We start from the raw sequence: 25,350 nt of genomic DNA on the forward strand, positions 1-25,350 counted from the left end.
TTAGGGTTGATAAGATATTTTAATTCATTTAATCTCACCAAGGTTGCATTTATTTGATTAAAAGGTACAGTAAAAGCAGTAATAATTAGCCTGACGTCGTCTTACTCAATTCTAGTCAGAATATGAGTCTGATACTGCTCCATTGGGCTGTGATTATGGGGCGTGTTTCAACCGTACCAGGAAAGACCTCAATTGGATAGACCTACAACCAATCAGAGCAACGGAGCGCGCTGGAAGAAGTAGAAGAAAATGAGTGTAAACGATCTTTGCCCGTGTTGTAAAAAAGCATTTAAGGATACACAGCGTACTTACCAACACGATCATCATTTTTGAGAGAAATAGTAAAGGTGAATGCATATACGAACAAGTTCTCCGTTTAGGATTAGAACGAATTCAACTCAAGCACTCTTTGGTGGCGTGAATGCCTACGTTACTGTTTATCATCTCTCCATCATCGTATAAACCCCGCCCTGCCAATTTCATTGGTCCGAACAACTTCTTAGTTGCTCCACAATGGATCAAGTCCAGACCGAATTTCCCAAACTCAAATTGTGTGCGGGGCTAAATTTGGCTGGCATCCAGGCTAAGTAATAATAATAATTGTAAAATATTAGGTAACACTTTATTTTGATGGTCCCATTTAGACATTCTACTGACTATAAGTAACTTCGCAACTACATGTCAACTTATTTAACCCTAACCCCTTTACTAACTCTAACCCTACCCCAAACAGTCTACTAATACTCAACTAATACTCTAATGAGTGTTAGTTGACATGTAGGTGCAAAGTTACTTATAGTCAACAGAATGTCTAAAGAGGCCGAAAAAAGTATCCAAATATTAATTTAAATAATGTTAATGTGAATAAAATAAAAAATGTAAATGTTATATGATATCATGATGACTCCGATCCTTCGAATATTCCTATCTAATAAATGCCTCATCGTCACGACATCCTCAATAAACCCGTCTCCAGCGAGATGACTCCGATCTTTCAAATATTCCGATCTAATATGACTTCTGACCTGTAATGTTGCCAGAATCATAATCATATACTGTTTGTTCATTGGCCAGAGGAGAACTGGCACCCCGACTGAGCCTGGTTTCTCCCAAGGTTTATTTTTCTCCATTATGCCACCTGATGTAGTTTTGGTTCCTTGCCTCTGTTGCCTTTGGCTTGGATTGCTCAGTTGGGGACACTAAATTTTCAAATAAATATTCAAATAAATTTTCAACTAAATTTCTTATCTGCCTGCATTGTCACTATATGATAATTGAAATGAGCTGGATGACATCACCGTTTTCTCCAGAGCGGCTGTACAGCCGAATAAAATTCTATTGCATTTATTTTACTGTTTAACACTGTGAAACTGCTTTGAAACAATCGCCATTGTAAAAAGCGCTATATAAATAAAGGTGACTTGATAATTATCACTGTTGAAAACACTTAGCTAAATAAAGATTCACTGACATTCGCTTAGAAATGAATCACAGGCCATTACTAAATATCATGCATTTCATGAAAAGGTTTTTATCGTAGATGAAAAAAGTGAGAGACAGAAGAACAAAATCAGGAAGTGTTGTATTCCTGGGGACAGAGAGGTCACACACCTAGAGATGAAGAGGTGGGGATAGTTGTTGTCGTGGATGGGGTCCAACCTTGCTCAATGACTGTTGATACAGATCCATTAGAGGTACTTCTTTCTGTGCCACCGTAGTCTTCTGCATCCCCTTCAGGTAGCGGCAGAATACGGTATTGCGGCAGGGGCCTGGAGGTTTGTGCGGATAGACGGGATAATGGTGTGGATACAGTGTCCAGACTTGTTGAAATTGCAGCGACAGCATCTAATGTTATGTTTGTTTGCTTAAGTTCTTTGCAGAGCTCTGAAGGGAAACTCTCCATGTGCTGGGTGGTTATGTGACTGTCCTTATGCAAAAACCCACCTGCGGTTGAGGCATGAGTGCTACCTCTCAAACAGTCTAAACTAGTGCAAAAAACCTGGTGAATAACGTTCTCCACTTCGACTATTTTGTCTCTCACTCTGGACGTTGCTTCCTGCTGGTCCATACCTTCATTCCCACACCGGTACAGTTGAATCATGTCTGTTGTTTGAGACTCCTCTTGAGAACTATGCTTAGTAGTCTCCATCCGGCCATGTAGATTTTGTGTCTCATCTGAGTCAATTTCAAATCCATTATCATACTCGGAGAGCTCACTGGACAGATCTTCCTCAAAACTCCTTGAATCCTTAGCGATTGCTTTATTTTTCAATTCAGCCAGCGTCCTGGGACATTCATGCCCGCATTGCCCCTTTTCATTTTTCACAACTTTGTGTGAGAGTGGTTCAGTAGTGCTCACGGGTATCCTCCTTTTCACATCTTGTGAGCTCATCACCCACAATTTCTTCTCTTTCCGCCCTCTGGAGGATTTTCTCAGGCTTTTAGGAGAAATTATGAGCTTGTGCTCCCGGCTGCTGGTGCAACACAGATCCACTCCCCTCCGATGGTCACTTACCAAGTCTGAATTCTTGTTCCCCTGTTGATTTCCCATTATAGCCTCGGCTTTGCAATCCGCATGTAGATCCAACAGATCCTCAAAAAGCACCTTACTTCTGACTTCATTTGTCTTATCAAGACCCTCACGCTCAGTCTTCTACGGCCCCACCTCCTTCATGCCAGAACTAATCAAAGCTTTGCCTTTAAGAGCTGCCCTTCCCTTCATTATGGAGCACGGACCGTTAATAACTGGGAGAAACTTATCTTGTTTTTCTCTCTGATTGTTTTGTAAAGCTGAAAAACAGCACTGGTGCCCTCCATGACAGTCCGCTTCCTTATTAGAGTGTTAACCATTATGACAGTCTTTCTAAAAAAGAAAAATGAGTTTCAAATAAATGTTGTTTAAACTTTCTACGCATTAAAGAAGTCTGAAAAAAATGTATAACTGTTGATAATACTGTCTCTTGAGCACCAAATCAGCATATTAAGAGTGATTTCTGAAGGATCGTGTGACAATGAAAATTGAAAATGCAGTTTGTCAATCACAAATCAGAGTAAATATTAAATCATAATATTTCACAATATTACTGTATTTTGATCAAATAAATGCAGCCTTTGTGAGCATAAGAGATTTTTTTCAAAAACATTACAAGTTTTACCAAACCCAAACTTTTGAACGGATGATATAATGTCAGTAATAGTGGAGAATTTTCATACAACATTCTGAACGATAAAGGCATGCTTTTATGCCCAAGGATGGACCAGGGGTGAATAAAAAAAAACTTCTCAGACCTGTCAAATGTTTTTTTTGACATTTCAGGTAACTTTACACTGATTTTAGTTTTGACTACAGATGGACTATCTGCATTAATTTAACAAGCACTTGTGTCAACAAAGGTTAACGTAAAAGTTATAAAGTTTCTTTATGAAATCCATAATCAATGCTCATGTTAAAATCCATTTCTCTTTGTAATCTGGAATGATAACTTGAATTCTTACCATCATCCCCTGGTTACTTCTCAACTGGTATTCATCCGAACTGTAGTCTGTCCCATGAGTCTTTCCTGTATTGCCCCTTTGGCTGTGATTGCCAGAAAACTCTCCTATCAACACTGATTCATCCCAATCCAGGATCTGAGGTCAATGTCAAAGTATTCTGTAAAAAAATAATAAAAACAAGCAGGAATAATACAGATGGGAGAGTTTTTAATTGGGCAGGCAAAGGTAAAAAAAAGTATAATATTTAAAAATGTGTGTGTTTGGAGACAAATGAATGATAGCGTACCACGACAGGCTGTTGGCTAATAACAAGCTACGCTGTGTCCGACTGCAGTTCAGAGTTTGCCGCCAGATGGAGCTGTTACCCCAAAATTTAAGCTAGAGACTAGTACCAAGTACCTTTACGACCGCGAATGTGACGCGTGTAAAATACATGACATTATGCCCTGTCTGTCATAGGCAAGCATTCACATAAAATCAGCACACAATATATAATAAAATGCTATGTTATTCACTTTCACATTTCTCATATTTAAGATGCATAATGTATTTTTGAATGTCAATTTATTCAATTTCAACTTTTTTTATTTTAAGAGTTGACTGAATAAACTTGTATTAGGCCTATATAGGTGGATATTTTATTTTATTTAGGTTACTAGTGTTCAATTTTTTTTGTTTTACCCGTCACATTTTTATGTTGTGTAATAATATATTCAATAACTTTGAAATTGAAAATTGAACTTTTATTAAATTTTATTTTTTATATTTCAATATAAACCTTATTGTTTTATTTCTGACACATTAATATAGTTTTTCTTCTTTTTTTCTCTACTTCTTTTTTTTTATCCTGCACTGTTTTTATTAATGCGTTGAGCCTATGTTGTGTAAAATAATTGTCACAATTAAGTGCCTCTAAAATTGAAAATGAATAATTTTCAGCTATCAAAGTGCTTGAATGCTTGTATAGGCTACACTAAATAGGCTTAACATTCTTTTCTTCATGTTCGTATCGGCATAGATATTCTAGGTAGCCTAATCTTTATCAAAGTAGCCGATAATGCAATTATTTATTTAGTGTGTGTGTGCAACACCGTCCCGCGCGGCAAAAAAACAAAACAAAAACCTTTTACAGCATCATTCCTTCTCACATTCACCTGCTTGTGAGAGGCGTTTAATATTGCAGTATGGAGAGTATTTTTGCATGCTGACTTAACCCTTCATATTTTCCGTTTCATTGGAACATCGCAGGTGATGCAGATGCGATCGTCCTCCTCGTGATGGTGTTCCACTGGCATTGAGAGCGAGAGCGCTCGTGACACTGAGTGACAGCAGCGGCAGTGGGCTTGCCCGCTCTCCCCTATATGGCTGTGGATGGAGCATTATGCTAATATCGGCAGGACAGGAGAAGCACCGCTCCGCTGCCTGCTGTCAGTGGTGGCTTTCGGAGTCTAGGCAGGCTCTTCTACAGCCATGGCCGAAGGTGGTGAAGGGGAAGATGAGGTTCAGTTCTTACGAACTGTAAGTAAAAACACCGTTCTTTATTTTGCAAATGCAATATTGTTTTTTTCTCTTTGCGCATTCTTGATGATTAATTACGATAAAGACGCTGTAATGCTGAGACATCAAAAATGTTGGCTTGTACTCAGGGTTTTAAGCAACGCTGTTGGGCTTTTCTCGGTGGTCATATGGATTTATTTTCCGTCCTTACCCATATATAATAGCAAGGTGTCATATTAGTAGCTATTTAAAGTATTATTCTTTTTTGGAACTTGAGTCAGGTGCGAGTTTGCTCTCGCGACGCACCTGTAGTCAACGCGCGTGAATGGGATTTCAATGAGCATCAGGCAGGTGCAAGGACAAATGATGTTTATGCCACATTCATTTTAGCGAGAATGAGATGTGCATGTCTTGTCTAAGACGAACTACATATTGTGTTTTGCTGTGTTGTAATTGTCTAGAACGCTACAGAGGAGTTCCTGAGCGCGCGATTACAAAATAAATCCAGTTGGCGCTCGTGCACTGGTTGTCGAGCTTAATTCTGCAGTATTTTTTCACTCCATGGAGAAGTGCTCTGTTTGTGTGTTCTCCCGCATGCGATTACATTTGATACGATCCCCTCACCTTCTTTAGGACTTTCTATTTCTGTGGTTCGACGCAGATAGGTTACATAGAGATGCCATGGCGCATGGCAGTTACCTGTGTAAACGATAGGATAGGATAGGACACCGTGGTGTGAATTACTGTCACACTTTGTTAGTAAGTTAGTTAGATATGAAAATGAAGAGGAGGTTGAGTAGAGGTGTATTGAGGACTGCTAAAAGGTTGTTACATACGCTCATATACACTCATAATTTTCTTCTGTTTCTGCACTAAAACTGTTTGGGCAAAATAGACTTTAAGTCGCAAATATCCCAAACTTGGTGGGATAGTCACAAATCCCTCAAACTACTGCAAGTACTGAATGTGTGTCCCATTTTGTGTACTGTATTCTACTGTATTCACTATTCTACGCCATTTTGCAGTATAGTGCGAATAGCATTTTCATTTGAAGAGTTTGATTTGAGATGACACTGCCTTTCTAATACACTCTTGCCATAGTATAAATTGTGTTGTTTAGTGTAAATGAACAGTGGATAGTACATTATTTTACAGCAGTTTTGAATATTCTGAAAAATCTACTTTTCAATTTTAGCAGCTAATATCTTTAACTGTGAACTGCTGATCATTATGAAATGTGGTATATTCATATAAGGTGTCTAGATAAGGCATTGTACCAGGCATTGTGATAATCATTCACAAGGCTAAGCCTTGCGTCCCTAAATCCAACTGACATATGGTTTTCCATTTCTGCAACAAAAAAAGAGTCCCCTACTTGGAAATCTCATTCTGTTCGTCTGATCGGCACAAATAATAAAAATACTTAACGCCTACAGCTGCTTCTGACATAAGAAAGAACTTCATTTATTTAGCAGATATCGGCTGATACTTTTTGGGAGGGTTAGCTTTAGCCAGTGTTCGGTAAGTTACTCTAAAAAAGTAATTAATTACTAGTTGCTAATTACATCTTCAATAGTGTAATTAGATTACTGTACAAATTACCCTCTCCAAAAAGTATTTAATTACTTATTACTAATTACTTTCCAAATCCTATATCAACCTTGAATTAAGCGATTCAATGATAGACATGAAATGGCTCTTTTAATTCATTCAAATACTTAATATAAAACTACATCAATTATTCTTATTAATTGACCAAAGTATTACAAATGTGAGAAGGATGAATAAAAACACGCATTTAAAAGTTAGACTTTAAATGTTGATGTTAATTTCACTATTGTATTATATATAATTGTTCTACAGTCTATACACAGTATTTAGTTCAATTACTTGTGAAGTAACTCATTAAATTACACAAAACAGAAGAGTAATCCCTTGCTTTACTTTTTCAAGGGAAAAGTAATTCAGTTACAGTAACTAATTACTTAGTAACTAGTTACACTCAACACTGGCTTTAGCCCACAGTGACTAATTGGCTGGGTATTATTTTGTGAGAACAATGTCCAAATGTCCAAACTTCACAAAACTTGGTTGACATGGACAAAAGGGTATTTTGAGAGTACTTGCCAATTGCTATTTGTTGAAATCAGAGTTTCTGATGTGGCTTTGGTAATGTTCCTGAATGGGAATGCTGCAGTGACACAGCATTCAGATTGACTGTGACATGAAATATTAAATTAGGAGTATTAAGGCAAGTCACAGTTTAGGTTAGGACACAGTGCTTTAAATAATATAGGCTATACATTTTTGCATACATATATGAAAAACTGTTAGGGGCCCTAGGTAGAATTTTAATCTAAAGTGTGTAAAATATTTTGCATTGAGTTATGGTCTTGATACATTTGTGTTAGCATTGTTGATATTTTCTCATCTTTTAATTTGCATATGCAACATCGATCAAATCAATCTCCCCAATTTATTGCAGTCTGCTATAGCCTCTTGCATGAGACAGGTGTGTGACATCTCACTTCCCTGGTAAAGCGTTAAGGTGAGAACTCTGGCAGTGAAGGTTACAATCTCACTAAATAGCGGACATTAATGCACTCTAGACGTCTGTGAAAGGTGCCCCAATTCTGTCTTTGCTGTTCGTTGGCTGCGAACAGAATAGCAGTTGCATGGTTTTCACACCCCATTGCTGGTCATTTTATATGCATCAGGATGTTATTCGTTCTCTTTAGTTTCTTTTTTGGTAGCAAATAGTTTACAAGGGAATTTACTCTGAAGGACATCAATAGTTGGCAGCACACAGTCAAGATAATAATAAATAAGTGGAGATTAATTGCTTAAGGGATAACATTATTACTATAAGTGTTGTTGTTGTTGTTGTTGTTTGGGCACATTTATATAAATCCAGATGTAGAGTTCGCCAGTACAGTAGCACTGGGCTTATTTGGAGTTTATGTTGTTCTGGAAGCCTTCTGCATTCCATGGTTTAAATTTAGACTCTTAAAAGTTAATACTTCCACCGCACATACGCACACTGTTCTCAGGCTCCATCTCCATAGGTCATTGCATCAGCTAGTTTAACAAGCCAGGCCACTGATGTTTCAACACTGTTTTTATTTGCACAGTATCGTATTTTAAAGTCAACAACTACCACAACATGTGCTAAGATATTAAAAAAATACTGCAAAGAGGACTGCAAACCTGGATTAGTATAACATATCATCACCTTATTGCACGGCGCACTGGAATACTTGATTCTGATTGGTCAATCGTGGCATGGAGTGGTCGAATATCTTTTTATAATGATGGCTATATCAGCTAAAGTGTGCATTTGACAATATCCGCATATTACTCCACATCCACTTTCTGCAACTACAGTAACAATGGCCTTGGAGGACTTAAGTATTAATTCATACATTTATGTTAATTGGTCAGCAAATGTCTGGTGGAGGACGCAAAATGCATCATCCGGCAGTCTTTTGACAGCTTCAGAGGGCTTTTGTGAAAACTACAGATTATACTTCCGCATTTTTGTATCCCTGCCCATGGACAGTTGGATCGACAGAGGGTTAGAGCAGCTATTGTAAGAGTAGGTTTATCACAAAAAATTGTATCATCTCTTTAAACAGCATTATGGAAAAAGGGAACACTATGGCAACAGCTTTCTTACCTGTAGGCGACAGCGTTTTGCTTCCGGGAGGTGGAATTGTAGTTTCTATCAGGTTTCCCCCTCTGTTTGGCCTAAAACACTGTGTTCATGGTCATTCAGTTTGAAACGTTGACTACAAACATGGAGGTTCCCGTTGCAGCGTTCTCTCCATATTTATGATTCTTTGAAGGGTTGGTTCACCCAAAAATGAAAATTAGCCCATGATTTACTCACTCTCAAGCCATCCTAGGTGTATATGACATTCTTCTTTCAGCCGAATACAATCAGAGTTATATTAAAAAATGTCCTGGCTCTTCTGTCTTCTGTATTCAACTTGCGGAAAAAGTGTAACGTCTCACACAGTTCGAAATGCTTACGCTGCGTCTGACGAGCATAAGTGTAACTGGTGTGCAGTGTCGTCAGACATAGCGCAAGCATTTTGAACTGCGAGAGGCGTTACACTTTTTCCGTAAGTTAAATACAGAAGACGGTCTGCTGGAAGTTAGAAATTTTGCTTTATATAGTTTTAAATATGGTTATTTTCCTTACACAAACGCATCGCTTCGCTTCAGAAAGCCTTTATTAACCCCCCTGAGCTGTGTGGAGCAGTTATGATGGATATAGATGTACTTTTATGGACTTCAAAAACAGAGCAACATTCAGTGCCATTATAAAGCTTGGAAGAGCCAGGACATTTTTTAATATAACTCTTATTGTGTTCGTCTGAGAGAAGAATGTCATATCAGGGCTCGACATTAAGCCTGTTCACACGCTTAAATCTGTCATTCACTTGTCTGAGTAAAAAATGTGCTTGTCCGGATTTTTTTGTAAATATAATCTATTCTGAAGCAATATTCTCACCAGTGTTCAATCAGTTTTGACATATTTAAATATGCATATTTGTGATGTTTTTTACCTTTTTATAAAGGGCATTTTCCCATAATCTATTAAATATAGGATATCTATTAAATATAGGATATGCTTCAGCTTTCCTTTTATATTCTTAAATTTGATCCATAAATTAAATTAGAATAAGACACTATAGGCTGTTACCAATCAAATTAAATCATTTACACTGAAAAATTACAACTGCATACAAATAATAATAAATGTTGGAAAGATGAAACTAAACCACCAGTGGGTGGCAGCATGTGGCCGTCTTCATGAGCAAGTCATTGAGTCGATTCGGTGAAACGGCTGATTCATTCAGGAATTTGGCGGTCATTGAATCTTTGATTCAACCGATTAATTGAAACGCTGAATCATTCAGTAACATGCTGTTGCTGTGAGATGCGGTTCTGCTGTGATTATTTGTTTTGAACTATTTTCGCTGCTGAAATGGAAAAAAACAGTTCATATTGCATCTAAAATGTAAGTGACTTAATGTTAATTAATTGTTTATGGAACTGGCATATGAAATCAGTGTCGTGATGGTATTCAGGAAAACAACACTCTCGTTAGTGTGATGTTGCTTAACTGTATCATATGTTATAAATATAATAACTACACCATTTTAACGGTATGTGTTAACTGAGTTTCTTTGTATGAGAGGCGCTCATTTGTTTTCGATTTTCTCCTCGAGAGGCTGCGCGAGCCTCAACAGCTCAACCTTGTCAGTTTGTTTTATATTATTATCCACTATCGATCTCTACTTACACTGAATGCAGAATCAATATTGCACTTTGGTGATTCCCTAGTTATTTTTTGTTTTGACATTTTACTCAGGATACTTGTCCGTCGGGCAAGTAAAATTATTTTTCACTTGCCCCTTCAAAAATCCACTTGTCCCGGACAAGCGCACAAGCATTAATGTCGAGCCCTGCAGGATGCAGGATACTTAGGATGGCTTGAGGGTGAGTAAATCATGGGCTAATTTTCATTTTTGGGTGAACTAACCCTTTAAAGGGTTACTTCAGCGATTAGCATTAAGCTTTGTATCAGTAGAAACTCTGTAGTATATTCTAATTATCGTACTTTCCCCCCTCATGTCCCCCTGAAACGAGAGTATTATGCATTTTATTTCTGGAAAAAATCCTCCGATGGCGCAAATATCGTCATTTTGCGTCATCGGAGGATTTTTTTGGCCGGAGGCTAGAGACTACAGCCAGTAGTAGGAGCTAGTTCCGCATGTTATCAACCCGCCCATAGGGGTGGGATCTCACTCACAGAATGTAAATGCGCACGGAGCAAAGGGAGTGTTTCAACTTTTCAATGAATTCCTATGAAAGTTAAGCTTCCATAGGCATGATCTGATAACGCGCCAGACTGGACACGAGTCGTGAATGACTGCTGCGCTTACCTCAGCTCTGCTCAGCTCTTCGCTCTCGTTATGAATGAAATCTGACTCCTGCTGCGTTTGTGCCGTGACTTTTGTTCGGCTCACTCACACTTTATTGAAAAGACACATTCAGTTTTTAATTGCAGTGTCTATTCTCTAACTGAACAAAATTATTTTATTACTATGAAAATCAAAACGACGGTGGGGGCGGTGTCATGGTGGGCAAGTGATAACCATAGACTGTAAAAAAACGGTGATAACCAATGGCCGTCGCTTTGGCAGTGGCTTCTTGAAGCAAGTGCATTCTTGGAGTTGTTGTCGTTCATCCACATGAGACAAAAATACATTTTCATTTTTTTCTCAGTCTAGAAGGCACCAAATTCAAAAATAATTTCACATTTCTACTACATAAATGACCCAGTTTAAATACACATTCATCTTCCGAGCGCTGAAGTACCCCTTTAAGCTGCTGCCTACAATGCACTGGGTCCTTCACTGGAAAGCTAAAATAACTCCTGTTAAGGGTTTACTATTTGAATTATTACACCAACGAACAATACAAGTTGACACCATTATGACTAAAAGTTTGCTAAGAAGTATTTCCTACTAAAGCAAGGCTTTTTATTTGACCTTTATTTGGTAAGCAAACTGGTGGGAGTGGCCTTGGACGGCAACATGCCCAGTGCATTATGGGTGTAGAAGTTTTCTTATCTATTTGGCAAAAAGGAAAACAAGTCTTTTACTCTGTTTTTTTTTTTCTAGTCAGGTAGCACAAATTTAATTTTGTGTTTTATTGAAAGCCCATTTTTACTACCGGTGAAGTACCCCTTTAATACAAAAAAAATTAAACATAGGTCAGAAGAACAATGAACTGTTAAAAAACAGCTAAAATAATTGTAGCTTAAAATTAATTTGTCCTTATTAATTGGTTTTAATGTGTTGTAATGGACTGTTTTAATAGCTCAAAAGTGCACTTTGAAGTTTAATATAAACTGCTTTAAGTATTTGTGTTTACTAACTTGTGTTTACTAATATATATATATATATATATATATATATATATATATATATATATATATATATATATATATATATATATATATATATATATATATATATATATATATATATATATATTAGTGCTGTCAGTTAAACGCGTTATTAACGACGTTAACGCAAACCTATTTTAACGGCGTCAATTTTTTTATCGCGAGATTAACGTTCTTTTTGGTCTAACAAACTTTGTAGTTTTTTCACATGCTGTTGCAGCAACTAGTAACGTTAGAAAAACTACAACACCACTCCGGATGTAGCTAGACCGGAAACAAAACATCAGGCACGCTGCGGCTGCCCACACTTGTTTGGGCCATTAAAAGAGTAGACGTGGATGGCAAGCGTGAGACGCCGAAATGAGAAACGTATTATGCCATGGTTTAACTCAGGGGTCTTCAACTAAAAGTGCTTGTCTTGAGCGCTGCTTTCTGCTCTGATGGTGCATTCACACCGGACGCGAATGAAGCGTTTTGCGCGAGTGATTTAAGTCAATGCAAAGACGCAAATAGACATTCTGCGGCGCGAATTAAGCGGCGTGCATGTCGCGTCATTCGCGTCCGGTGTGATTCTGCATGCTTGACCGCGCGTCTGGGTCTGAACGCAACAGTGAGCATTGCAACGTTAACTGTTTCATTAGCCTACGTCAAAAGGCTTCGCGGTCCGGATTTGGACCGGAGTCCGCTAGTTGGCGACCCCTGGTTTAACTGCACTATAGGCGGAGTCCTAGTTTACCTTGCATGTGCACTTTGTAATTTTATTTTGTATCACCCTGTTTTGATCCCTTAGAAAGGGCTGTTGAAGGGCAGGGCTCCAGACTAACTTTTTTCACTAGGAGCACAGTGGCCCCCAACTGAAAATTTTAGGGGCACAACCAGAAATTTTAGGGGCGCACACCATAAATCAACATGCAAACCAAATCTACTAATTTCCACTGTATTACTAATAGGGATGGGTATCGTTAAGGTTTTAATGGTATTACTACTCTTACCGATACTGCTTATCGATCCGGTACTTTAACAGTATTCTTACCAGTTCTTTTTATTATACTTTTTTTTTTTTTAATAAAAAAAAAAAAAAAACATAATTAAGAACATAATTAACATGGCTTTATAATCTGAAAAGTAAAATATATATAGCAAAAGAAACCGCAAAGTTTGAACAAAAATATAAAACATCTATGTGTAAATGGACCAGTGTGCAGGCATTCGGAAGGTCTGCTAACATTAATATTACTGTAAAGAACAAACCTACAAAGAAATCTAATAAAGTAATGAAATGTAAAATAACACTGCATAGTTTTCACTGTATAAATTGATAGATTAATGCTTATAAAAGCTAAAGTTATTAATTCAAGAGATGTGAATATTTTCTATTTGCCTTTTGTTCGATTCGAATGAATGGCTCAATCATCAGCAGGTTTATTAGACGCTGCCCCTTTAAGACCGATCGAATGTAGAACTAATAATATCATATTCTCCTATTTCTCCAAACTATTTACGCCCATTTAAGATATAAACTGTTAAAATAACTACTCTCCAATCCGGTCAATTTGACACCGGCTATTTGTTGTTTATTTGATGGTTTAGACGCGCACACAAAGCCTAAAATATTAAGTGCAAGTCGGTCCATTTCGCAGCACACACACATAAGCCGCCTTGAAGTTGGAAACAGCGTCTCTTGCGCGGATTATTGTGCATTTAATAGCTCTTTATTATCAAACACATCCCGCAGTTTAGCAACAGTAGAGACTGCAGTTTACAACAATCACTGATTCTGACGTTTAGTTTAGGTTTAAGGAGAAATGACAGCGGCTGTGAAGGGAAGGATGAGCTCGACGAACACGGCTATAGGAATAGTTTTACCTCATATCATCTTTTTATAATTCTTGGAAGCCAAAATCGAAAATAAAATTAGATTAATATCACAGCACATCCCTAAAGTTTAAGCTAAACTTCTGTGTAGTTCTCTTGGCCATCCTCACTCATTAAGCTGACTGTGGTGTTGAGTTCGCTGTAGCTCCACGTGAGAGAGCTCGCTTTCTCTCTCTTCTGGATTGCGAATGGCAAAAATGCATCACGGACAAATGGTTTAATATTCTCTCATATAGAAACGGCTGGCAAAGATAGAATTTGCCAGACATAACGTCTATCAATTATAATTAGTAAGTGTATTTTCTTAATTTCTCCAGTACCGACAGCAGGCAAATTTACTGGTCGCACATGTGCTACTGGATGTCAAATTCAGTCGCACACTCTCAAATTTTAGTCGCAAAATGCGACCATTTAGTCGCACTCTGGAGCCCTGAAGGGGCTGTTTGTGCAACAAAGTATTTTTTTTCACCCTTTTATTGATGGACAGTGTTACATTGTGTGAGCGATTATTTGCTCCAAGTGTGAATGACTGCTTCAAGTGAGAATGTTGGTGTGAAATCGAACACTACAGTATGCCAATGTTGTTTTCAATAAAACAAACATTTGAACAAAGCAAGCCGATCCACTTTTCTATGTTGATAAGAGCATTAAAATAAGAAAAAATAATGGGACAAAAAGAAATCAAGGGACATTTAGAATAAATAAAAATGTGCGATTAATTGTGATTAATTGTGAGTTAACTATGGCATTAATGCGATTAATCGCGATTAAATATTTTAATCGTTTGACAGCACTTATATATATATATATATATATATATATATATATATATATATATATATATATATATATATATATATATATATATATATATATATAGAACACTACACAAAGATAAAAACACCATCAAGGTAACACTAAAAGGACAATGGCACTAAAATTAAGCAATACACATGAACATAGTTTTTTTTTCACTAACCCCACAACTATTTAAGAAATATATTATCAAATTTAATATGTCACATTACAAGTTGATTCACAATGTAGCACAGATGTTCCTCCACGAGTTCCTCTTCAAATAAGTGTTGTTTTAGGAAACACCTCCCAGAGATAACCTTTAATTTACACTAGTGCATTTGCAGAACACCAGACTGTTTTGACAGCTCGTAGTGTGTGTATCTTTGATCAGCAATTGAGGTGGAGATTTTAAAGCGTTTTGCGCTTATCTGCTCTCACTATTCCACCATCACCGAGATTTTGCTGAGTGTAGATAGCTTCGGCGACTATGAGTAATGAGGGCGCCCTGGTAAAAGGTATATCTCAGAGCTTTGGGGCATGGCTGAAATCCGCAGTATGTGAATGGAATTGTGTCGGTGTGTGCGTGTGTGTGTGTGTGTGTGTGCGACCCTGTGGTTTTTGTATAAGGCGACTGATGAGTGAGTCGTCTGCGGTCTATAAGCTTCATGTGGCAGCCTCAGCTCATTGAGCTTCCTTCAGATTAATTAAACCCAGACTGATGCCACTGCTCTTATTGTGCCCTCTTGGTTTATCCCAAAGGGAACAAGCCATCTGTGCTAAAGGACAACACAAGTGCTCAAGCTTAAAAGTGTTTGCGTGGGTGTTTACTGTACCAACATTTGTAAAGCATGTTTAGTGTATAATTTATCTGACAGGATTCCGTCATACTGGTGTATAGGTTGAGCTTGTTAACTGTTATAAAATCCACTTCAGGCAATTAGCTATATCAGGATTACACAAGAATTCTTGTCTCAGCAAAGTCAGCACATATGTGGCATAGCTTTTGCTTGTCTGACACACGGGCCTCATAGCAGTGAGGCGGCCTTGGGGCCCCTGGAGCTGACAGCTTACTCAAGAGCACAACACCATTGCTTTAGAGGAATTATCCAAACAAGATCTTAAAGGGATAGTTATAGTTATGAATGAATTTTCTGTCATTATTTATTCACCTTCATGTCGTTGCAAACCCTTATGACTTTCTTTTTTTCTGTGAAACACAAAATATGTTTTTTTTTTTTTGTGCTGTCAAATCGATTCATTGTGATTAATCGCATCCAAAATAATGGTTTGTGTTTGCATAATATATGTGTGTACTGTGTGTAATTACTATACACACACACATGCATGTACATATTTAAGAAAAATTTGTTATATTTATATATAAAATATTTATATTTGTATATAATATAATTTTTATATATATATATATATATATACATACATACATACATACATACATACATACATACATACATACATACATACATACTGGTACATGCATAATGATTATACACAGTACACACACATATATTATATAAACACAAACTTTTATTTTGGATTAATCGATTTGACAGCACTAGTTTTTTAAAATAAAACTTTTTTAAAAGTAATTCTTTGAGTATTAACATTTAGAAGACATTTAGAATGCAAAGACATTTTTTTTAACTTTCTGTTCTTCGAAGCATCCTGAAAAAATTTATCAAAGGTTTCCACAAAAATATTGAGTGGTACAACTGTTTCAGCAATGAGAATAATAAGAAATGTTTCTTGAATACCAAATCAGCACATTAGAATGATCATGTGACACTGAAGACTGAAGTAATGATTACTGAAAATTCAGCTTTGCCATCACAGGAATAAATTACATTTTAAAATAAACTAAATACTAAATAATATTTTTTGGACTTTATTTAAAAATCTTACCAGCCCCAACCTTTTGAGCAGTAGTGTATAATGAATGTGATTGAGGACTGGAGCTATTTTCCAACTCTCCTGAAGCCATACGATAATTTTGAGGAACAGACTGAAATATATGTTATTCTTTGAAAATCTTGACATCTGCCCAAGCTGTCTATGTCATGTTTATTAGAGGTATCCAATTCAGGAATTAATCATTATTTTGAATCAGATCTTTTAATTATTTTTTTTTTTATGATCCACTTTTTATGATGAATTGATGATTTAAACAGCGTTTAAAAGTTCTCATTCTTATTCCCAAAAAAAATATGAAAAATGAATTTTGGATTAATGTCATAGAGGTTTGGAACAATCATGAGAGTCAGTAAATGATGATAATTTTGGGATCTTTCCCAGTGCATTAATTGCTCCTCCAGCTGTAAATGGTGAACTCAGAGTTCACTCCTTCTTCACTGACCAAACCTCATCTAATGCATCAGTATTTTATCCACATGCAGAGATCTCTCTGTCTACCAACAGTCTGTCTGAATTCATTTGTTAGTGTAAATGGACCTCGCTCAGGCATGCATGCAAGACACTTTCTATTGCATGAGGCAATTTTTTCTAAGTTAGCCTAGGATGCTGAGTAATACAATTTGTAATTTAGCTGTAGTGAATCACACAGTACTTGCTGTCTGTGAACCTCTCGCTCTCAGACACTCTGAAGCTAGTCTCTCTGACACAATCACATCTTTAGCAGTGCTCTCAGACTCCTTTAAAACCTCACAGCATGCCTTCTGCTGTGTCACTCAAGGAAATGTCACTGTGAGGATGTCAAGCGCTGGTGAAGAGGCTTTTGCATTTTTAATCGACTTTCTATGAATGCCCTCTTGTTGTGTTACCTTTTCTTCTAAACTTCGGATCTTATGTGAAGGAAGCAGGGTCTATGAGAGTCTAATCACCAATAAAAATGATCTACATCAGTTGTAGGACAAATAAGATGGTCACTTACAGTTTACTTGCAGTGTGTAAATGTGTGTACCCAGCCTCTTTAGTTAGGTACAACAAGTGATGTTGTGATTACTTCTGCTAGAGAATAAAGAATGAAAAAATCACATTAACTGCATTAATTGTGCAAAACGATTCTATTTTTGACGAATTAATAATCTTTTTGAGCACGCCTCTGCAATGAAATCGGTTTGAAGTTTGAAAAGACATTAAATTAGAATCATTCATCCATAGTTAGACATTGATTTAATACAGCACAAAGCAAATCTTGAGCACAGTGCTACTGTATCAGCGTTTCTCAGTCTCAGATAGCCAGGGGGTCTGTGGAAAATTTCTGAATTGAGAATAAAAAATCTCACTACTAAGACCACGACAAATAATATGATTAGATTTCATAGTGACAGTCCTCAGAGTATACTTTCCATTTATTTTCTCCATCTAATTTCAATAAACAGTTTTAAACCTTGAACCAAACCAGACAACTTTGAGATGAATCATATCATAAAATATTACAGAACTACTGACTTTCATCAACTTTAAAAAGAAAAATAATATTGATATTGAATAATATTGATATTGAATAATATTGATAATAATAAGAAATGTTTGTTGAGCACCAAATTATAATTTTTTGATTTCTGAAGGATCATGTGATCTGAAGACTTAAGTAATGATGCTGAAAATTCAGCTTTGCAATCACAGGAATAAATTACATTTTAAATATATCAGAATAGAAAACTAAGACTAAAATAACTACTTTAAATTGTAATAATATTTCACATTACTGTTTTTACTGAATTTGTGATCAAATAAATGTAGCCTAGGTTAGCATAAGAGACTTCTTTCAAAAACATCATATGGACCCCAAACTTTTGAAATGCAGTGTATCAAAAGGCTAGCCTGGCTCCGCCCTCCTACGTCCTTCCGCTCAATTTTCATTTTCCTTCAGTACTCTGTCTGGGACTGCGGTATAGTCTTAGGTTTTCTCAGAACAAATTTTTACCGGTCCAATCAGCGAACAGAGGGAGTGACTGAGAACGATGACGTTGATGTCGTGCACTAGTTTGAGTTGTAGTTCAGTAATGGCGGCGGAAAAAAGATGCGAGCGATGCCGTTCATTCCGTTGTGGCACAGCTGACGAATATCCAGAAGTTAAAGCCGGAGCAAGAACAATCTTTGCTGAGTTTTTTTGGTGGCCATGATGTTGTGTCCTGGGAAAAGTTTGATTTTCCAGCTCGCTCTGTTAGTGGTGAAGGAGTTGGCTGAAGCCCCGGTAATTGTTTTGCGTGCGGTTGGAAGGTATTGTCATAATTTACAGGGGCTAGTAGTCAGTGATTTATATTGCCGTCTGTCTCCCACCACCCGCGTAAAAATCCCCGGCCGAATTAACTTACCTACTGGTTTTGACAAACACCAATGTCGTATGGTAATTTAATTGCTGTCCGAATCCACATCTTTGAGTTTTCAAGAATATATAACTTCTAAATTCACTGTTTATATTCTTTTTGACCACTGCAGAGCACCGTGTGGTTGCGCTTCGCTGTCATTGGGATGCATTTCTAGACTTGTATTTCTTTAAATGCTGGCAAGTATTTAAGAGCAATATATTTCATCACCGCTCAAAAAATAAAAAGAAGAAAAGCACGTAAACATTTGAATTGGGCTGTTATTTACGGCATGTATTCTTATCATACCAAGCATATATTTTATTTACAGTATACAATCATTCAATCATGTTTTGGACCACGTGAGCAGTGCGTTCCAGATCCCAAAACTCTCTCCTCCACTGTGAATGAGGGCGTTTTCACACCTACCTTGTTTGGTCCGGATTTTCGGAATTTTCAGTTCGGTCCGAATCAAAATTGCAGGTGTGAAACCTCCCCCGTACCACGGTCCGGACCAAACAGACGAAATTTGGTCCGACGAAAAGAGGTAGTCTCGGCCCGGATAAAACTGAACAAAGGTTCGGTTCGTTTCTAGTGTGAAAGCATTTTCTGTATGGTTCGGACTTTCAGACCATTTACAGGAAGTTCCTGTTTATGTTTAAATATTATAACATTATTTTTAAATTCAATCTAGGCTACATTGATTATGAAAAGTGAAAATATGCGCAATATGTCAGTAGACAGAAAGTCAGAAATAATTTTGAACGAAATTTTGTATGATTTTGCTTAGAAAGCATTTCTTTAATGGGAATTTCGTTTTGTATAAATTGTATCTTAATTTTAATCAAAATTTAATCAGATAATTGCCTGGATTTAATAAATAAGAAGCAAATAGTCTATAGCAGACAATAATCACGGGAGCGATCACATGCTTTACACATGAACTGGAGCGGGTCTCAAATAAACCGAAACTCCGCAGGCTACTTGCCTCACAAACATGAGAAATATGTGTATATAAAGCTTGAAATGTCCACTTTTAAACGTAACGAATAAAAAAATTGTCAAGCAATGCGCACTATTCAATAGTGGCAACGATGATATGGGTCCGTTCATTCAACTTGTCAAAAACGTTGACGTCAGACGCACGTCCATTTACAAACCAATCAATGTCCAGATGCCGCCCACATAGATGATGACGAGTGGACGCAAGTGCGTCATGTAAAGTTCTTTAATGCGCTCACATAATTGCAATGTGAATCCAAACCAAAACTAACCGAATATATAAAAAGTATCAAAACATGAACTTTGGTTCGGACCTTGGTGCGGACTTTCAGGTGTGAAAACGCCCTTAATCACAATCCGAATGCACAAGGTTTTATCAATGAGGTGGCGTGCAAAATCTGCACATTTATTTTCACGGACTTCCATATGAGAAATAAAAGCGAACGGCGCATGACATACGTCACAACCAAACGTTAGCGATTGGTTATTATGGCAGATCCAGAGTGGCTCTGGGCAGATCCAATAGTTTTAAACTTCAACAGAGTACCCACCTTCAAGGAAGTAAACGCCTGTCAATGGAGAGTGGCCAGACTCACTGTACAATGAAATGTACGAGAGTTAGGACCAGGCTTTAAAAATGCAGGACTGCAAAGTCGAATGATTCATATCCCCATAATTATAACTTTTCTGGGGTATTTTTCCCAAAAGCATTGTTTGCCAACTATGGTCGCAAGTTCCGCCGTTATCAGCATAGTTCAACGAGTCCCAAAACCATATTTCCAATAAACATTCGCAAACAACATCGAAAGTTGCATGGTTGGGACTACAGCTCTCATTCTGTGGTTAGTAGCATAGTTTCATGTTTGCATGATGTGGACTTAATAAATGCTTATCTTGAACAAAATAAGCATGATGCCTGACATTCAGTAGGATTTATACCATTTGTTTCGAATACATAATGTAATTTACGTCTTTTAGTTTGTTGGAGTGTGCATGTACGTGCTCTAGTACGGAAATTAATAAATGCAAAATAAATGAGAACCATTTTTTAATTAGTCCTCAGATGCCATGTCCGTAATTTATAGCAAAAAATCATCTGCCATTAATTCGAACTCAAACAAATTAATTAAAAGAAGTTATTTCTCCACCGCCTGCGTGACATCATTAACCAACGTGGCTAAATGACAAATCTGCGACAATGTGGTGTGGTTGTGACTAGTTAATTTCTTCAACGATGCATGGTACTATGGTTGTTAAGCAGTGAGCTACATCATTGTACGGGAAATGCACCCCTGATTGATAGATCTTGTTTTTTGGTAGTACTTCAGTAGTAATTTGAAAATTTCAAATTATTAAAAAAATAAAATAAAATTGAAACAAATAATTATTGCCATCTCCTGAAGGTGTGTCTGTGAAACAGTTTATGGTCATGAATGAGGTATTTTGTCCACAGAAGCTTGAGAAACTCTCAGTTCAAGGAAAACATTTCTCTGTTTCAGAGCATTGTTGAAGGACTCTGTAACTTAACTGGATGCAGATATGGAGGTGATTAAAGATGTGAGCTTATTCAACCATCTCATTAAGCTGTCAAGTTCAGGGGCTTGAGCCACCTGCTTTGTGAAGTGCAGTAAATGGCAATGAAGACTTCAGCTGAGATGTGGAAAAGACAAAGAACCATCTTTTCAAACCCTCACTTTAGATGAGAGCATCATTTACTCTAAATTGTTATTTTTATATTGAAACGTTGGCAGTGGAATCTGAAGTGTAAAACAACATTGAAAATCTTGGAACAGAATGTTTTGGGGTTTTGAAAAGTTTTGAACAAAACAATTGTTGTAAAAAATATTTTAGATATTTTTAGGAATAATATTTTAGATTTCTTTTTAGCAAAAATAATTTGGAAGCCTCACATCACAAATCAAATAAGCATATTAACAATATTACTCAAGTTGTTGTGTTATTGGTGATAATATATATAAAAAAACCCTACAACATTCAATTAGAGGACTTTGAAGGAAAAGGCATTTTTACCGGTACTTAAAATCTGGAGACACAGAAAATTCATCTTTTCAAGTGGTGCTCACTGCAGATCTAAATGATGTCCAGCTCCCCCCTCTCTGGACCTAATGGGTGGAGTTATGTTTAGCGAACCCCATTACATCCAACGAGGGGAAGATGGACATCAAGCTCCACCCATTGGCTCTGCAGTGAGCAGCCTTTCCATCTTTCAGATGACTGAACAATTCTACAGTGTTCGATACCGTGGCTAACTGAGCATGTGCATACATTTCAAAATAGCATTGTGGGAGGGGCGGTGCTCTGTATTCACCTTTTCTTAAGTTCATGTCAGTCGCAGGGCCGGGTGAGTTGTGAGCATTTATTTGGCATCAGAGCACACCAGGACCTCTCGAGTTACAGCCCCTGAAGTCTTCAGGCCACACACCCACACCTGTTCATGTCCTTAAAGACACACACTGAGTATGGTGGAGGAGGGGGGTGGAGGGACCTGTATTCCTCTGCTGCACCTGTGTTTAAACACACAAGCATGATGGCTTGAATAGTTCGTTCGAGTCTGTCCGTAAGATGCAGATTGGGTTGGCAGATGGTCCAGGAAGTCAGGCGTATGGAATATGGATGCATAACAGAGAGTTTGGAGAGTTCTAATACTTGCCCTTGTGATTTGGAGCAGACGCACCCCACCCCCCAACATCCTTAAATACGCAACACCCCTATAGATAGACTGTGACTCTGCCCCTTAGCTGTTTTGCAGATGGCTTTGCAGCTTTCCCCTGGATCACTTTGCTGCAGATTCACCAGATTCCTTGGCAGGGGATCTAGGTGGGACCTAAGAAAGGGAAGATCTCCTCTTTTAGATAAAGATCACTCTACTGCATTAGGCAGATAACGCTGTATTGTAAATAGATATCTGCATAGGTACAGCATCTGTTTTATACTAATGCTGTTAATCTGAATGAGCCTTTATTGCCAAAATTAAGTCAAAAATAAAACAGTTATAAAATTAAATAACTCCAATATATACTCCAAGCACAGATAAACCATAGATGTGCAGAGGGAAAAGCAGTGCACAGAATTTGTGATAATATGCAAGCATATACAGTTTGAATTTTGTATGAGTATGAGATAATTCACGTTTCTATTGCACATGATATTATGCAGAGTGGTAAAGGAATAGTAAATTGTCTTAACCTTCATTTTCTTACAATACAAAATATATTTTGAAGAATGTTCCAACTGTTTTTCTCTATACAATGAAAGTCAGTGGAATCCAAAACAACATTGGACCTCATTGACTTTTATTATACGTAAACATCAGAAGCATAACAACAACAAAAGAGCTTACCAGTTGGACTCAAATAGGAATAAACACACTACTGTTCAAAAGACTGGGGTTGGTATGATTTTTTTTTTAAATTATGTAAAGTCAGTAGCCTTGATCTATAGAGGATTGTTTAAAGACAAGACTGATAATTTAATTTGTCAGTAGAAAGGCAAGCATTGAAAATAATGAGGGGCAAAATTAGATTGGAACGATTTGAAAATTGCTTGCAATTTGTTCGTCAATCCTGTAGGCTTCAGTTTAGATCAGTACTTATAGTGCATCCCTAAAGTATTCACAGCGCTTCACTTTTTCCACATTTTGTTATGTTACATCCTCATTACAAAATAGATTAAATTAATAGATTTTTTGATTCTATAGATTCTACAAAAAATACCCCATGACAATGTGAAAGAAGTTTGAAATCTTTGCAAATGTATTAAAAATAATAAAATGAAACAATCACAGCCTTTGCCATGACACTCACAATTGAGCTCAGGTGCATCCTGTTTCTACAACTTGATTGGAATCCACCTGTGGTAAATTCAGTTGATTGGACATGATTTGGAAAGGCAGACACCTGTCTATACTGTATAAGGTCCCACACTTAACAGTGCATGTCAGAGCACAAAACCAAACCATGAAGTCCAAGGAATTGTCTGTAGGCCTCCGAGACAGGATTATATCGAAGCACAGATCTGGGGAAGGGTACAGAAGAAGTTCGGAACCACCAGGACACTTCCTAGAGCTGGCCACCCGGCCAAACTGAACGATCGGGGGAGAAGGGCCTTAGTCAGGGAGGTGACCAAGAACCTGATGGTCACTCTGACAGAGCTCCAGCGTTTCTCTGTGGAGAGAGGAGAACCTTCCAGAAGAACAACCATCTCTGCAGCACTCCACCAATCAGGCCTGTAAGGTAGAGTGGCCAGACGGAAGCCACTCCTCAGCAAAAGTGCCAAAAAGCACCTGAAGGACTCTCAGATTCTCTGGTCTGATGAAACAAAGATTGAACTCTTTGGCCTGAATGATAAGCGTCATGTTTGGAGGAAACCAGGCACTGGTTTCTGGTCATCACCTGGCCAATACTATCCCTACAGTGAGCATGGTGGTGGCAGCATCATGCTATGGGGATGTTTTTCAGCGGTAGGAACTGGGAGACTAGTCAGGATCGATGATAAGATGAACGCAGCAATGTACAGAGACATCCTTAAAGAAAAACTGTTCCAGAGCGCTCTGGACCTCAGACTGGGGCGAAGGTTCATCTTCCAACAGGACAACGACCCTAAGCTCACAAAGGAGTGGCTATGGGACAACTCTGTGAATGTCCTTGAGTGGCCCAGACTTGAACCCGATTGAAGAGAGAGCATTTTCTTGTGGTGCCCCCCTGAGCACTTGGTGCCCTACGCGCAGTGCGTGATGCGCGTAATGGGAGCGGCGGCACTGGTTTAGATTGTGTAGCCTGTTTCGTTTGCGAGCAGCATCAGCCTCAGCTTGTCAAAAATGCCCTTTTGTGGTGGTAGTGATAGTAGGCTAAATGTTTTAACTAACATTGTGATGCTTGAAGTGTTTTATATCTATGGATTTTATTATAGGCAAGAGAAGTCCAGTGTTGATTTGAGAGGCTAAATCGATCAAACATGCGGTTAACTCACTGACGGCCGCTTGGTCGTCACTTTAAAAAAACAAAAACTTTAATTTAACAAACCAAAAAATGCTTCAAACATTTTTCTAAATTAACTTAATAAAGAAACGAAATTAAATATAACTACTTTGACATTAAAAACAAAACTAAACTATTTTAATGGCTGCAACAATGTGTAGCCTATAGGGAGGATTAAAAAAAAACAAAAAAAACATGGGGTCCAGTCGGACTGGAGAAATTTTTGATAAGCTGTCGGACACGGGCAGGGCCAGGGCCTAGATTTGTGGCCTGTGTAGGGCTCTAACTCACATCGTCAAGCAAACCACCGTCGTGTGTAATAAATTGGCATTTCTCATTTCTTATCTTCCTTTGAAGAGTCTGGCAGATCAACGCACTGCAACATTTCCCTCAGATGGGTTATGCTTAACCCAGT

The 25,350-nt window shown here is 37.6% G+C and overlaps 1 protein-coding gene across 2 annotated transcripts in view; it reads left to right on the forward strand.

The window, feature by feature from the left end:
• The first annotated feature begins 4,881 nt into the window (after positions 1 to 4,881).
• Positions 4,882 to 25,350, forward strand: part of ryr3 (ryanodine receptor 3) — a 182,059-nt gene continuing 161,590 nt past the window's right edge. For both annotated transcript variants that reach the window (XM_079831521.1, XM_079831520.1), the window contains exon 1: positions 4,882 to 5,013. In XM_079831521.1, coding sequence (XP_079687647.1) covers positions 4,966 to 5,013 — 48 coding nt within the window. In that variant the 5' untranslated portion in view covers positions 4,882 to 4,965. The remainder of the gene's footprint in view (positions 5,014 to 25,350) is intronic.

Source organism: Gobio gobio, assembly GCF_949357685.1.
Source record: "Gobio gobio genome assembly, chromosome: 12".
Classification (NCBI taxonomy): Eukaryota; Metazoa; Chordata; class Actinopteri; order Cypriniformes; family Gobionidae; genus Gobio; species Gobio gobio.